Below are 12,148 nucleotides of genomic sequence, written 5' to 3' on the forward strand. Positions count from 1 at the left end.
TACCTAGAATAAACTAATTTTCATCTAGAATGGCAGGGAGTGTTACCTAGACTTGCTTGTATAAACACAGTGAGCCTGGTCCCCTGTGATGACTGCTCCTGTTTGCAGAGATACACCATTGCTGCAAGCTGCCAGCCACTGGAAACTCAGCCGTGCTGCATAAACAACACAGTCCCAGGGAAAGTAGGAAAAAGACATTGTGAGAGTGTGAAAGACTCCAGAATCTGCTCAGCCCATCTGCACAGCCATAAACTGCTGTGTGCATGCCCCACGACTCTGTGTGATGGTTGGAACATGGGGTTAGCACCTGAGGCAATATAACTGCATGTGTCTCCAGTGTCATTAAGACTATTGCTGACCTGCAATAAAGCAGTCATATAGAATAACACAAACAAGTCGGCTGTGGTGACAAAAAACCACACTGTGAAACAATGCAGGCTCGCCACAGACAGTAGTGCTGTTCTATCACCTGCAGAGGTCCAAACACACCCTGTTGTCTTCAACAATTATTAGGGTTTGAGGAGAACAGAAATATACCTGATATACCCAGAGATGAACATGCATCAGACCATGACACAGTCAAGTGGAATGACTCACTCATATTCTTTGCAAACATATGCAGGCAGCATAGAAAAATGAATGAATGCATTTCCCCACAGGACAGTTCCGGGCTAGATCTCTGCTCTGGTACAACTCCAGCACAAGCAAAGCATCACCATACTGCAGATGACAGCATAAGCACACTGTATGTTCTGAAATGACCCCAATATGCTCTGGAACATTAATATCATACTTCATAAAACACATCATTCTGAACGTGGTGCTGCAGTGACACATCTGTATTGACTTCACTGTCATGGCCAGGTGACAGTCTGTTTTTAACCAAGTTACATCAGCTGCAGTAACAACTCTATGAATTGCAGTGACAGCACTGTAGAAACTGCACCAGTGACCCAACAATTACCATGTTGAAACAATCTTACTGCATACCATGATGCAAATGTACCACACGAAACAATTCACAGCTGCTTCTGTGAAGAGTGTAATGGCCTTGAGTGTAATGGGGCAGCAGAGCAAGCAGTGATACAGTTAATCTCATCATTAGTGTCACAAACACACAACCTATATACAACAATAGGATAAGCACAACCACACTGCCTGCAAACACATACTGTGTGCTACTGACAGTGACACAGTCTTCTGAAATGTCATAGCTACATCTCTCAAATTATATTATCCCTGCCACTCTGAGCAACAAAAAAGATCATACTTGCAGTGGCATACTCAGCTGCTGTATAGCTGCTCAAGAACTTACACATTACACACCTCTCCACTCTGTGCTACTTTCCACTTGAAGAAAATTTTGAGCTCATGTCTTTAAAACAGTCTATGTCCTGGGGCAGTATTTTAGAAAACAACTTCCAGTACTCGACTGTCACACATATCCTTGCCTCACACTCCACTGGAAGAAGGCATTTGTAATTTCCCAATACAAAAATGAGATCATGGCAAGGTAGGAGGAGTCCCAAGCTAAACACTGTCAAGACCCTGCTCTGCACTCAGAGTCCTCCCATTTGGACTGAGGAAAGAGAAAACCACCTGTAACAAAAGCACTGATTTTCAATAGAGGGTGTTGTGGCAATAAACGTCAGAAAATTTTATGAGCAGCACCAAAGAGAAGGGCAGTGAGGCTGCCTTTGCTATAGCTACAGGATTAACAGTGCAGATGCTCCTACAGATGCTGTGCAGCACCCTCTTCAGTATAGCTCAATCCTATTTGAAGAGTGTGGTGAACCATCTGCACCATAGAGCTAACACTTCTTGGGAAACACCACCAGATCTGTAGAAATCTTGGTGACTCTTCACTGTCCCCCTGCATAGACACAGCTCTGCATTACTAGGCATCAATGTAGCTCACACTAATCATCAAAATGACAAGTGAAGAAAGGGGAGACTTCTGCCTTCTCAGGTTTGCTCCCCCATCTCTGCTGGGGATTCCTTCACTGCAAACAGCCTGAGTATTATTGCCATTTACAGTAGCAATCACTCTGTCCCCTCCTCTCCCACAAACCTAGTGCTGATATTAGCATGATCACACTAACAACCCTTTGGGTTTTATTACTACTGATACTAATAATACTGGACACATTACGTCTGCTCCCACCAATAAAAGGCTGCAGATATGATCCCTGCTAATACCGATAATACTGGGGGATATTATCTCTGCCATTGTCAGCACTCCAGATATTATTGCCAGTAATGCTCTCAAATACTACAGATACTGTCAAGGACCAAGATTAATAATGCTGAGAATGTTACAGCACCAACCTCACTGGAAGATGAATCCCAAATTAGAATTTGGGTTCAGACAGGAAATCTGTTCACAGCTATTACAGAAAGGGCCACGTCTCATAAGAATGGTTTTGCAAAAATTGCCGAAGTTTCACCCAGCTGAAGATGCTGTGCTATGTTGGCAGCAGCTTGATATACTCTTTTTCTGTTATCTAATTATCTATCTATATCCATCTATATATCTATTTATCTGTCTTTTGCTTTTTCTGCATTTCTCATTTTTTCTCCTTGTACAGTGCCCAAGACCACAATATGAGTAATACTAAGTTTTTTGTTAGTGCCTCTGGATCACCCCAGTTCTCATTCTTTTAGCTGTCAATTAAGAGGTTATGAAACAGCAGAAATAGTGGCATAGTTTTCCCCTTTGTCCTTATGGACATCATACTGCTGCTTCTTAGTTTGGCAATGACCCTGCTGAGCATGGTTGGCCTGCCATCACAGAGTACTACAACACTCAAACTACAAAGAGTCAGGAATTCACATTTTTTTGATGCAACTTGATAGTGTAAGATCCTCACTGGCCTTGAGAAAGTCATTACATGCTGCAGGGTTACCTCTGCCTTTGGAAGATGGTGGGTGTAAGTGATGGTGGATGGAAGGTCAGAGGGAAGTCACAGCTCTACTGGCAGTGCCCACAGACCACAAGAAATGGCACACACTGTGTTACACAAATGGCGGTGAACTTTTCTAGTTAAATTATTTTCAGACTCACAGGAGACCAACTCTATCTATCAGAATATACAGAAGTCAGAAGTTTTGCAGTCACTGGTTATGAACTTAAACAAAAGGGTAATGTGGTCTTAAGGCAAATCCTGACCATCCGTTCTTGGCTATCACCTGAGGAGCACAAACTGAGTTTTGAGGAAAGACTTGTGGCCAGGTAGTTCCTTGTGACTAGTAGACACTCAGAGCTGCTTTCCACTCTAATTCTCTCCTAATGTCATACATTTCCCAGGCCACACTTGCACTTGCAACCAGTGTATTTGGTAGGCTGGGATTCCCACTCTTCCCTCTAAGTCCCTGTGAGGGACACACCTGGCTGTCAGCGTCCATCTCTGAGCCCACCTCGTGCATCCGTCTGGCTCCTTCTGTCCAACTCGGGAGTTCTGCTACATCATCTTGACACATAATTATCTCTCCTCTTCTTAATCATCTGTGCTACTGTCTAATGTAGGCACCAGCTGCAGCAAGGAGGACCTGGGGGAGGGGGTGTGCTCACATAGAAGCTTCTCTGTCTTTCTCCCACCCTGTTCCCCCCAGCCATCACAGAGGTTGCTAACAAGGTTTTCAGAACTGGTGATTCAGGAACAGCTTGGTACTTCCCCTTTCTGCTGAACTGCATTCCTCACTGAGGAATCCTTGCAGCAGAGCTGGTCCAACAGAGCGGAAAGAAAGAGAGAGTAGCGCTGCTTCTTCTGCCTCCTTTAGGGAAGAACCACTCCCTAAATGCTTGAAAAGTAGATGTGCAAAGCTCACAAGGGCTTTTCAATGTGAGAATAAAATCTGAAGTTAAGAAAGAAATTGCAGCAATGTGCTCAGAAGCTCTGGGAAACACTGAGAAGGCGTATGGGTCCAGCATGAACATGAAAGAAATATTCGCATTTAATTCCTTGACAAAACTTTTCCTACTCTTCATCTCAACTAGAAACAATCAGAATATTCAGAGCTACAGGGGAAACTGCCCAGGAATGAGCACAGGTCACTGGCTTTGAAAAACTTCCCCTTGGACCATTCCAAACTTAGGACCCAGCCCTGCAAAATTATTTTTCAGCATTTCTGAAGGCCAGTGTGAGCCCAGATAACTCAACTCATGGTTAAAGATGTCCAGCACCTGGCTGTGGGTCCCATGTGAGCTTTCTCTGGGACAGGAGCACAGTGTGTCCCTGCAACAGATATCTGGGATGGCAGGATTAAGGCTGTTATCTAAGGCAGTTGCAAACATGTCATGTAACTGCCACCTAAAACTCTGAGAGCTGAAGACAAGCAACATCTGCAGGATTGTCTGGTTGGTACCTTTTTGATTCCTAGTGGGATATATGGGCGCTTGGCCAACAGCAAGGAGCTGCATAGTGACACTTGCCTAAATCAAATCTGGAATGAATTAAGGACAGACACAAAGAATACTTCTTACTGTCAATGTATCATTGTGAAGTGTCACAGTCTTAGATGGCTGCTCTGTTGTTTCTGTGTTTAATTGTACTGTTCCAAAGAAAGCTCAAGTTCTGAGGCTGGAAGTGGCTGTGTGGCTGCATGAGAAGTGGGGTGTTCTTTCCAGGTATAGCCTGAATAGTAGCTAAAGCCAGATTGAAGAGCTTCATTTCTAATGAGATGTGGAGGCACCATGTTGAGAGCTGGTGATCACCACGTTGGACTGTATGAGAACAGGGATTCACAAAACACCCAGATAACTGCCAGGAGATCTGCACAACCATTAGAGAAACCTGTAATTCAGCTTGAAATGTCACTATTTCCTGTATATGCAGTGATGGCAAATGCTGGAAAGGTTTGCAATACTTGTCTCTTATTCCTGACATTTTTTGACTTTGAGGCATTGACTCGGCCCTTCCATTGCTACACTTTTCTCTTAGCTGGGCCCTACTGCCATCTAGCTGGGAAATGGATCTTCCTCTGGGGCCCGATCCAGTTTCCAATGACATCAGCAAAAATCTTCCTATTTGCTTTAACAGAAGCTGGATTGGGTCCTTGCATCTAGTTTTACTTTGTATAAGGGAGAAAGGGAACACGATGGCTGCCTTTTATTCTTAGGATTACTGTGTTTATTGGATAAAAAACTTACAGATGTGAACCTCACCAGAGCCAATACTGAGAAAATTGCTAGCTAAACCTCAAAATGCAACATAGTCTCAGGAGAGCTTTCTCTTCTCACCACATATCACAGAGAACTCTTGTGTTCTCTTGCAATGCTCAGCCTTGGGATTACACACAGCACACTGAGCCACCTGTCCTAAGAGGTCTTTCCATGCAACAAGCAACAAAACATAGTGAAGTCAGAGCTGAACCCAACAAACAGGCCAGCCAGTACTCTTTAAAAAGCTCACCACCTGGCCCTCAATTTTAGAACAAATCAAATTAAAAGAGACAGATTTAAGGAAAAGTGTTTGAAAGCCACCATAAGAGCACCAAAGAACACCAAGACCTTACCCACCTCTCCTGATTCAGTCTATTTAGACCTGAGGCTCCAGCTTTTGATTCATCTCAGGAACTTTGCCCTGAATACTTTGCAGCAAAGTAGGAAGCAAAAGGAGATAGCCTAATCCTATTTCCTTACAGCCTCCGAGAGAAGCTTAGAAATAGCCTTAGAATCACAGTACTCAGAAGACCTCCTGTTCTGCTTTCAGGCTGTTGCAAGCATGACAGTTCTGCTGTGGTGGATGCTACTCATTGAAAACTGGGCCCTTGTGATCACCAGCTAATGTAGCTTGTGGCACGTCACAGGCCAGGAACTTGTTTGCAAGGGGGATGAAAGACAGCTCCCACATTGCTGGTGCTTCTCCAAGATGGCATTTAGTTTGAAATCGAGTGAGTCAGGGAAACCATCTTTAGCCACAGTTCAAAGTCCGGGCACCTGATGGCACCTGGGGAGCTCAGTTCCAGCCGTTTCCAGCAGTGAATGAACTCGGGATCAGCTCCAGCAATGGAGACGGCTCTCTGCCTGCTGAGCAGATGTCTGGAGACGCAGCCTGTCATGAAAGGGCCTCGGAAGAAGAGCATTCCAAGCCAGCAGGGCAGTGACGGGGAACTGGTCTCTGTTGCTAAAACTGATCTAGCCCCTGGAGCAGCTGCAAACCTTGGCCTGAAATTAGAGCCTGTACATGGGGACAAAGAATATAAAAGGGAGGATGAGCTTCTCCCCTCCCCCTACCTTCATCACGTTTCCTCTTCTCGCCATTCGACCGAGGAATCCCCAGGATCCCGTTAATGGAGTAAGAGCCCACTGGATCATTGGAGGCACTGGAGACAGGAGGGGATGCTGTGCTGGGCACTGGACGAAAGGAAAAGGGAAAAAGGGCCATCAGGAGAGCAGCACAGCACTCAGGGATCCCCAGCTGAAAGCTATGCATGCCACCAGTCTAATAGGAAAGCCTGGGCACTAAGCAGATTCCCAGTCCTTCATTCTGAAGGACTTACTCTACTGTATCCTAGCAAAACTGCATCCCAGATTTGCTTGTCCACTTCTACACTATAGCTTCACAGCCTTCCAGTTCAGGGCCATTGACAACAAGTAAGTGTATTCCATCAAGAAGCTAAACATGGTTACATCCCAGCTCAGAGCAGGCTTTCAAGATAATCGAGTGAAATGCTGCATAGGCCACATTCTCTAGTGACTTCATAGTCCATCCATATTTTACCAGATCATTTCCTCTCAGCATTTTTTCACCAGGAGTGCACACGTTCTGTCTTAGGCAGACTAGCCTCTTACATGCCCACCCAAAACACTTACTGAACAATTACCTTCTTAGCATAGGTTAGAACCACTTCAGTGCTGGACTAATAAATACAGTTCCCTACTGGAATGACTGGGTGATACATGCTACCGCCCAGATTAATGAAAATCTAATGCCTTTCTTTTGTACTGACCAATATCAATAGGCAGAATGCTCTGGCTACTTGGCCGTCCAAGATTGTTCATGAATTTCCAATATATCAAAAATGACAATAATCCCTTCATGATAATCAGGCCTTTAGAAAATAGAACATGTAGACCTATGCATCCAACAGGCGTGCCTATTGTGTCCCAGTGTGTCCCAGTATTAGAGAGAACATCCCAGTTCTCTTACAGGCCACTATTCGCCATTCAGCTCATCAAGCACTGCCCTGAAGCAATCAATACGTCCAACAGAAGCCTTTCAGGATGGAGCAGAACCTTTCAACACTCCAATGTGACCTACACTTCCTAGTACATCCCAGAACAATGAGACACTCCACCAGAAGCCCTCACAATCACTATCCCCACTCAGCCATTGCATTCCCTAGACATTGCATTAGTGGTCCAAGAAGGAATATCTGCCAGCTCCATCTGTTGTGATCAGTGATTGCCAGTCCACTAAGCAAGTCCATATTAAAAGGGCATCCAAAAATGCTCTTCCATATTGGCTTATTGTACTCATGAATGCAGTTTGTGTACAGGATTATATCTACCAGCTCTGTCCTATGTAGATGACCATTTTGTGGTAAATCCTTGTGTAGCAGCAGATTCTCAATAACCAAGAGAATCTAAGAAAGTCTTAGGTCACAAAAGTCTTAGGCCACTGTATTTCACAGTATCCCAGAATACTGCAGAATTATTGTTTTTCCTGTTCTAGTTTGTCACTAGATACAGCTATGCTAGCACGAGCAGACATATCCACCACACAGCCCACAGATTAAAAAGCATTTCATCACACATCTAACACAGTACTTTTAAACAGACTAGAGGCATTTGATCACTTTATTACAGCCTCCATATTCTGTTCACCTCAACAAAACAGCAAAACATCTCCCCCAGCAAAAAACCCCCCAAACATTTTCTCAGTGAAATGCACCCATGGGACACCTGACTGCAGAACTAAACAATTAAGAACTTAGTTGTGAGGCAGCTGGAATATCTTATTCATGTTTGTGTGTTAGTAGCACTAAGAAATGGACCAATTCCAGCAAAGGGAGAGGAGAGAAGAAAAATCGGTAAGAGGGGACAAAAGAGTCAGGGTAAGGACAAGAGAAAAGGTGAAGACTGACACTTAGGACAGCAGTAAATACTTCTCTATAGGGAGATGAAGGAGAGAGTGTGAATGTGAAATGGACATTAAGGCAGAATCACTTGGGCAAACCCCTGCTTTGGGCTAGTTTCTCCGTGATTCACTTCTCTGCAATGCAACAGGGGAGGTGAAGAATAGAAAACTCATTTCCATGGATGCTTCCTTCCCCCCACCCCCTCCCTTTTCCTCTGCTTAGCATCTGCTTGTCAGAGTTTGTTCCTCAACTAAGCTTCATCCCCATTTCCACTTGACCTGTCATCACCCCTCATGCCAGTCTACTTACCAATAGTATGTCCTGGTGCAGTCACACCTGTCCCACTCCCGTCTGGTGTTGGGTGAAAAGGTTGCTGAACTTTGGTTCTGATGATCCTGGAAAAGAGTGAAATGCATTCAGAACTCAAATGCATCTTCTCTGTGCCTTCACAGACCTACTATCAGAACCTGAAGGCTTGATCTGAGCTCTGGTGCAGCAGAGTGGCTTCATTTGCCCTGTGGTCCTGATTCTACTGCTTTAATAGTCCAGCTCTCAGAGAATCATCCAATTTCTGCTCTGTTGTCTTTATCCCAAACTTGGGTGTTCACTGCATAAAGATGGTGTTCAGTGAACAAGCTAGGATCTTCTGTGTGTTAACAGCTGCACTGTCATTTATGGCCTGATCTGTGAGCATAATCACATTGCAGTCTTTGCAGCTAATAGAGACATTGCTGAATTTACAAATGACATAACTTTAATTTTGTTGTCTACCTGAAAAATACCCTTCTGACTGACTAAATGCTTTATACTGTGGAAGGTTTGCCCAAAGCCCTTGCCCTTCACAAATGAGGTGAAAGCCAAAGGCATCTGTAGGGAGTGGTGATGGGATATAGATCACCAGAAAAAAACGGTCCATCAAACAGGGCAAAAATTGGTGTTTGTCAGGTGGTGAATGAACACAGCATGGAAACTCAAAAAGACATCACAAGGCTTATAATGTAGCTCAGAATGACAATAAACTGAACTGTAATTGTCAGTGCTCCGTTTCTTGTTACATGAAATCTTTCACCTCTAGGTCACTGGTTTAAATCCAGCTGAGGTCAGTGGTGAAAGAAAATCACTGGTACCTTGTATGACTGGCAAGGTCCCTGACTACTGGCAGATATTGGGTATCTGTGAATTGGGGACAGCTCTTCCACCAAGGAACTCAGTAAATAAGTCATGACCTGTGAAGGCCATGGAAACCAACTTCCTTTCTGAGATTAGAACAAGTCTCTCCTCTCTTCAGCCACTCCAGTTAGGATGTAGCCTGCAGATCCTCTTCAGCCTGAGCTTCTGGAACTCTTAGCTCTGCATTATATAAGTTTTATTTTCTACCTAAAAATATCTCCAGAAAATGAAAGCAAATAGAAGATTCTTCCTCCCCATTTGAGAGCTTCCCTTAAAAATTTGTTCTAAAGAATAAGTTGGCAAAACTTCAAAGAGCAAATGTGTGGCTAGTGGGTGATATGGCATGGATAGGGATAGGCAGAAACATTGTGAGGGCAATTTTTAAAAACCACAACTTCTGAGAGAAAAGCCTTCTTAGGAAAAGAAACAGAACATCTCACCTCAGCATACTAGAAAACTCTGCTACATGCCTGATAAGGCCTGAACTGTAGCTGGAGTACCTGGGACACAGCTGGAGACAGAGAGTGTCAAGGTTCTAGCCTGAGGATGGAAATCCAGATCCTCATTCCTTATAGATCAGTGGCACCAGATGCCCTAATCTACAGTTGCTGAGAAACTATACAAAAAGTGTCTGAAGGCCTCAGGGCCAGATTCTGAGGTCATACAATTTGTACTAGGTGAAGAGCTGATCTGAAAAGTGTGCTACAGCAAATAACACAACTTCTTCCTTCTTTTCTGTTTTTTTTCTTTTTTCCCCTCTTGTCTCACATTCCCCCTAAAACCCCCTGAAGTGCCACTCTGGTTGTGTGAGTTTATTGATTTCCCCCAGCCCAGAGAAACAGAAAAAGGGGATGGGGTGCAGGCAAAGGGATGGAAATAGAAAGCTATAAATTATTTGTGACAGGAAAGCAATAGTGCCAGAGTGCTGAGCACAAGTCCCGTGTCACTATTAGATTCCTTTTAGCCTGATGACACTGTAAAAGAGGTTAAGTGTCTGATGGAATCGTACACCTTGGGGGCAGGGGCAGTCCAGGAGCAGAACAAGCCACACAGAGCGGGTATATCAATTCTCCACGCCAATAATATTCCCCTCATTGATCGCAACACAAAGTTCAAAAATCTCATTATAGCTAGGCAGTCCTGGAACTTTTTTAAAATCAATAGAGTGATATAATATATGTATACTTTGTATAAATGTTTCTATCCATCCATCTATCCATCTATCCAAAATCTGCCTGAGGGTGTCTAAGTTAACCTACACATTATACTGTGTTATGTTCTATTGTAATGTGGCATAGTGAATGGATTGGAAGATTTCCCCTGCAGTCTTGGATGACATATTATAAAACGTCCTGTTAGCACTGAGGTGACATCAGACAGTTCCATTCATACTGAGATATGACATCAGATTTACCATTTGTACTGGGAGATGGCACCAGACAGCTCAGCTTCTACTGAGGGGAGCCATAAGATGAGTCTAATTATACTGAGATGGCAGATCAGGCTGTGCTGAATCATGCTGCATGAAAATTGCAAAGTTTCAAACACCCATTTAGAGTAAAAACAGCCTGTGAAACGCTGCAGGTATAAAATGCCTGTCCGTAATATTCCAAAACCCAGGCAGGGGATGAAGAGGAAGGTTCAATTTCCTTCCCCATTCACTTTGAGGTCTCTTGGCTGAGAACACCAGTTAGTGCCAGTTGTGACTGTGTTTACTGAGATGTGTCCATTAGGAACTGGAATGAGACTCACCAGCTCATTGCACCAAGTAGCTGTCAGCTGGTAATGATTTTCGGTCACTACCAAGCAGGACCAGATTTCTGCTAGTGACCCAGAGGTGAAAGGCTCTGTTCAAAAACATTCCCTTCCTAAGAATGAAACTGGTTTTATGTCAAAAGAAAGTATCCGGAAACTGAGCAGAGGGGAACAGTTCTGGTTGTGCAGCCTCCAGTGGCTTGGATCAAATAATTTTTGGCATCAAATGCAACAGTGAACCTAATAGTGTATTTGGTAGAACATATTTTCTATGGCTAACAGAAGAGACAGGTCTTGAAAAGACTCTCCTCAGCAGTGTTCCTTTGCCCTAAGGTCATGACTGAACTCCAGTGTTTTAAGGAAAGAGGTGAAATTTCAGGATTCTAATGCTCAGTACAGAAGACGGCAGTGCATCCCCCTGGGTCAATTCACTTAGGGACAGTGACAAACAGCAGAACAGCTAGGCAGCACTGCTGCTGCTTGAGAGGCTTCAAGTGAGCCTGTCCTACACAAGACCACCTAATGAAACAGCAGATGAAAGATGAACAGAGCTGACCTGGCCCTGTAGCAACAAATGCAGCATAATAATGCTGTCTTTAAACTTCAATGTTGCTGAAAGCTTCTCACCCTTACCGGGGATTGAAATACGCACTAAGCCAGCTCTGCTGCCTCAAATCTAGGATTTCTGGATTACTGCTGGATAAGAGGTCGCAAAGCCTCAATCACCTCTGGCTGTCTTTGATGGCTTGTTCTTGCCTTCAGACACTGGAGAAAGACAAGTTTTGCAGATTACATCCTCAGCCCTCCCCAGAAGCAGAAGGGACACAAGTCCTGGCACACCAGGTAGCAGTGCTGATTTCTTAAGATAAATACCAATATTTTCAAACATCTTTTTTCAAGAGAAATTGACCCTTTGGACTAAATTCATCTCTTCTCCAATTCCACCACAATCAGTGACTCCAATAACAGCATTTGTATTTAATTAGGAACATAAACTGGTACTCATTTTAAATTCCCATTTTTCATTTTCCAGTGGGAGACTTTTGCAGAAGTTAACTACTTTGAGTTTTGGATAATATAAACAGATTTAATACATAACCTTCTGAAGTTTCAGCAACAGGACATTTATAGATCTTTGATT

General features: G+C 43.8%; 1 protein-coding gene and 1 long non-coding RNA gene across 4 annotated transcripts in view; one reads left to right on the forward strand and one right to left on the reverse strand.

The window, feature by feature from the left end:
- PAX2 (paired box 2) overlaps positions 1 to 12,148 on the reverse strand; it is an 84,671-nt gene that overhangs the window by 41,707 nt on the left and 30,816 nt on the right. For all 3 annotated transcript variants that reach the window (XM_079313163.1, XM_079313164.1, XM_079313165.1), the window contains exons 4-5: positions 8,392 to 8,477; positions 6,236 to 6,355 (exon numbers count right to left, since the gene is read on the reverse strand). In XM_079313163.1, coding sequence (XP_079169289.1) covers positions 6,236 to 6,355; positions 8,392 to 8,477 — 206 coding nt within the window. The remainder of the gene's footprint in view (positions 1 to 6,235; positions 6,356 to 8,391; positions 8,478 to 12,148) is intronic.
- Positions 1 to 12,148, forward strand: part of LOC306805021 — a 101,720-nt gene that overhangs the window by 40,965 nt on the left and 48,607 nt on the right. The gene's annotated exons all lie outside the window — the stretch shown is intronic.

The sequence above is a fragment of the Erithacus rubecula genome (assembly GCF_903797595.1).
Source record: "Erithacus rubecula genome assembly, chromosome: 9".
Taxonomy (NCBI): Eukaryota; Metazoa; Chordata; class Aves; order Passeriformes; family Muscicapidae; genus Erithacus; species Erithacus rubecula.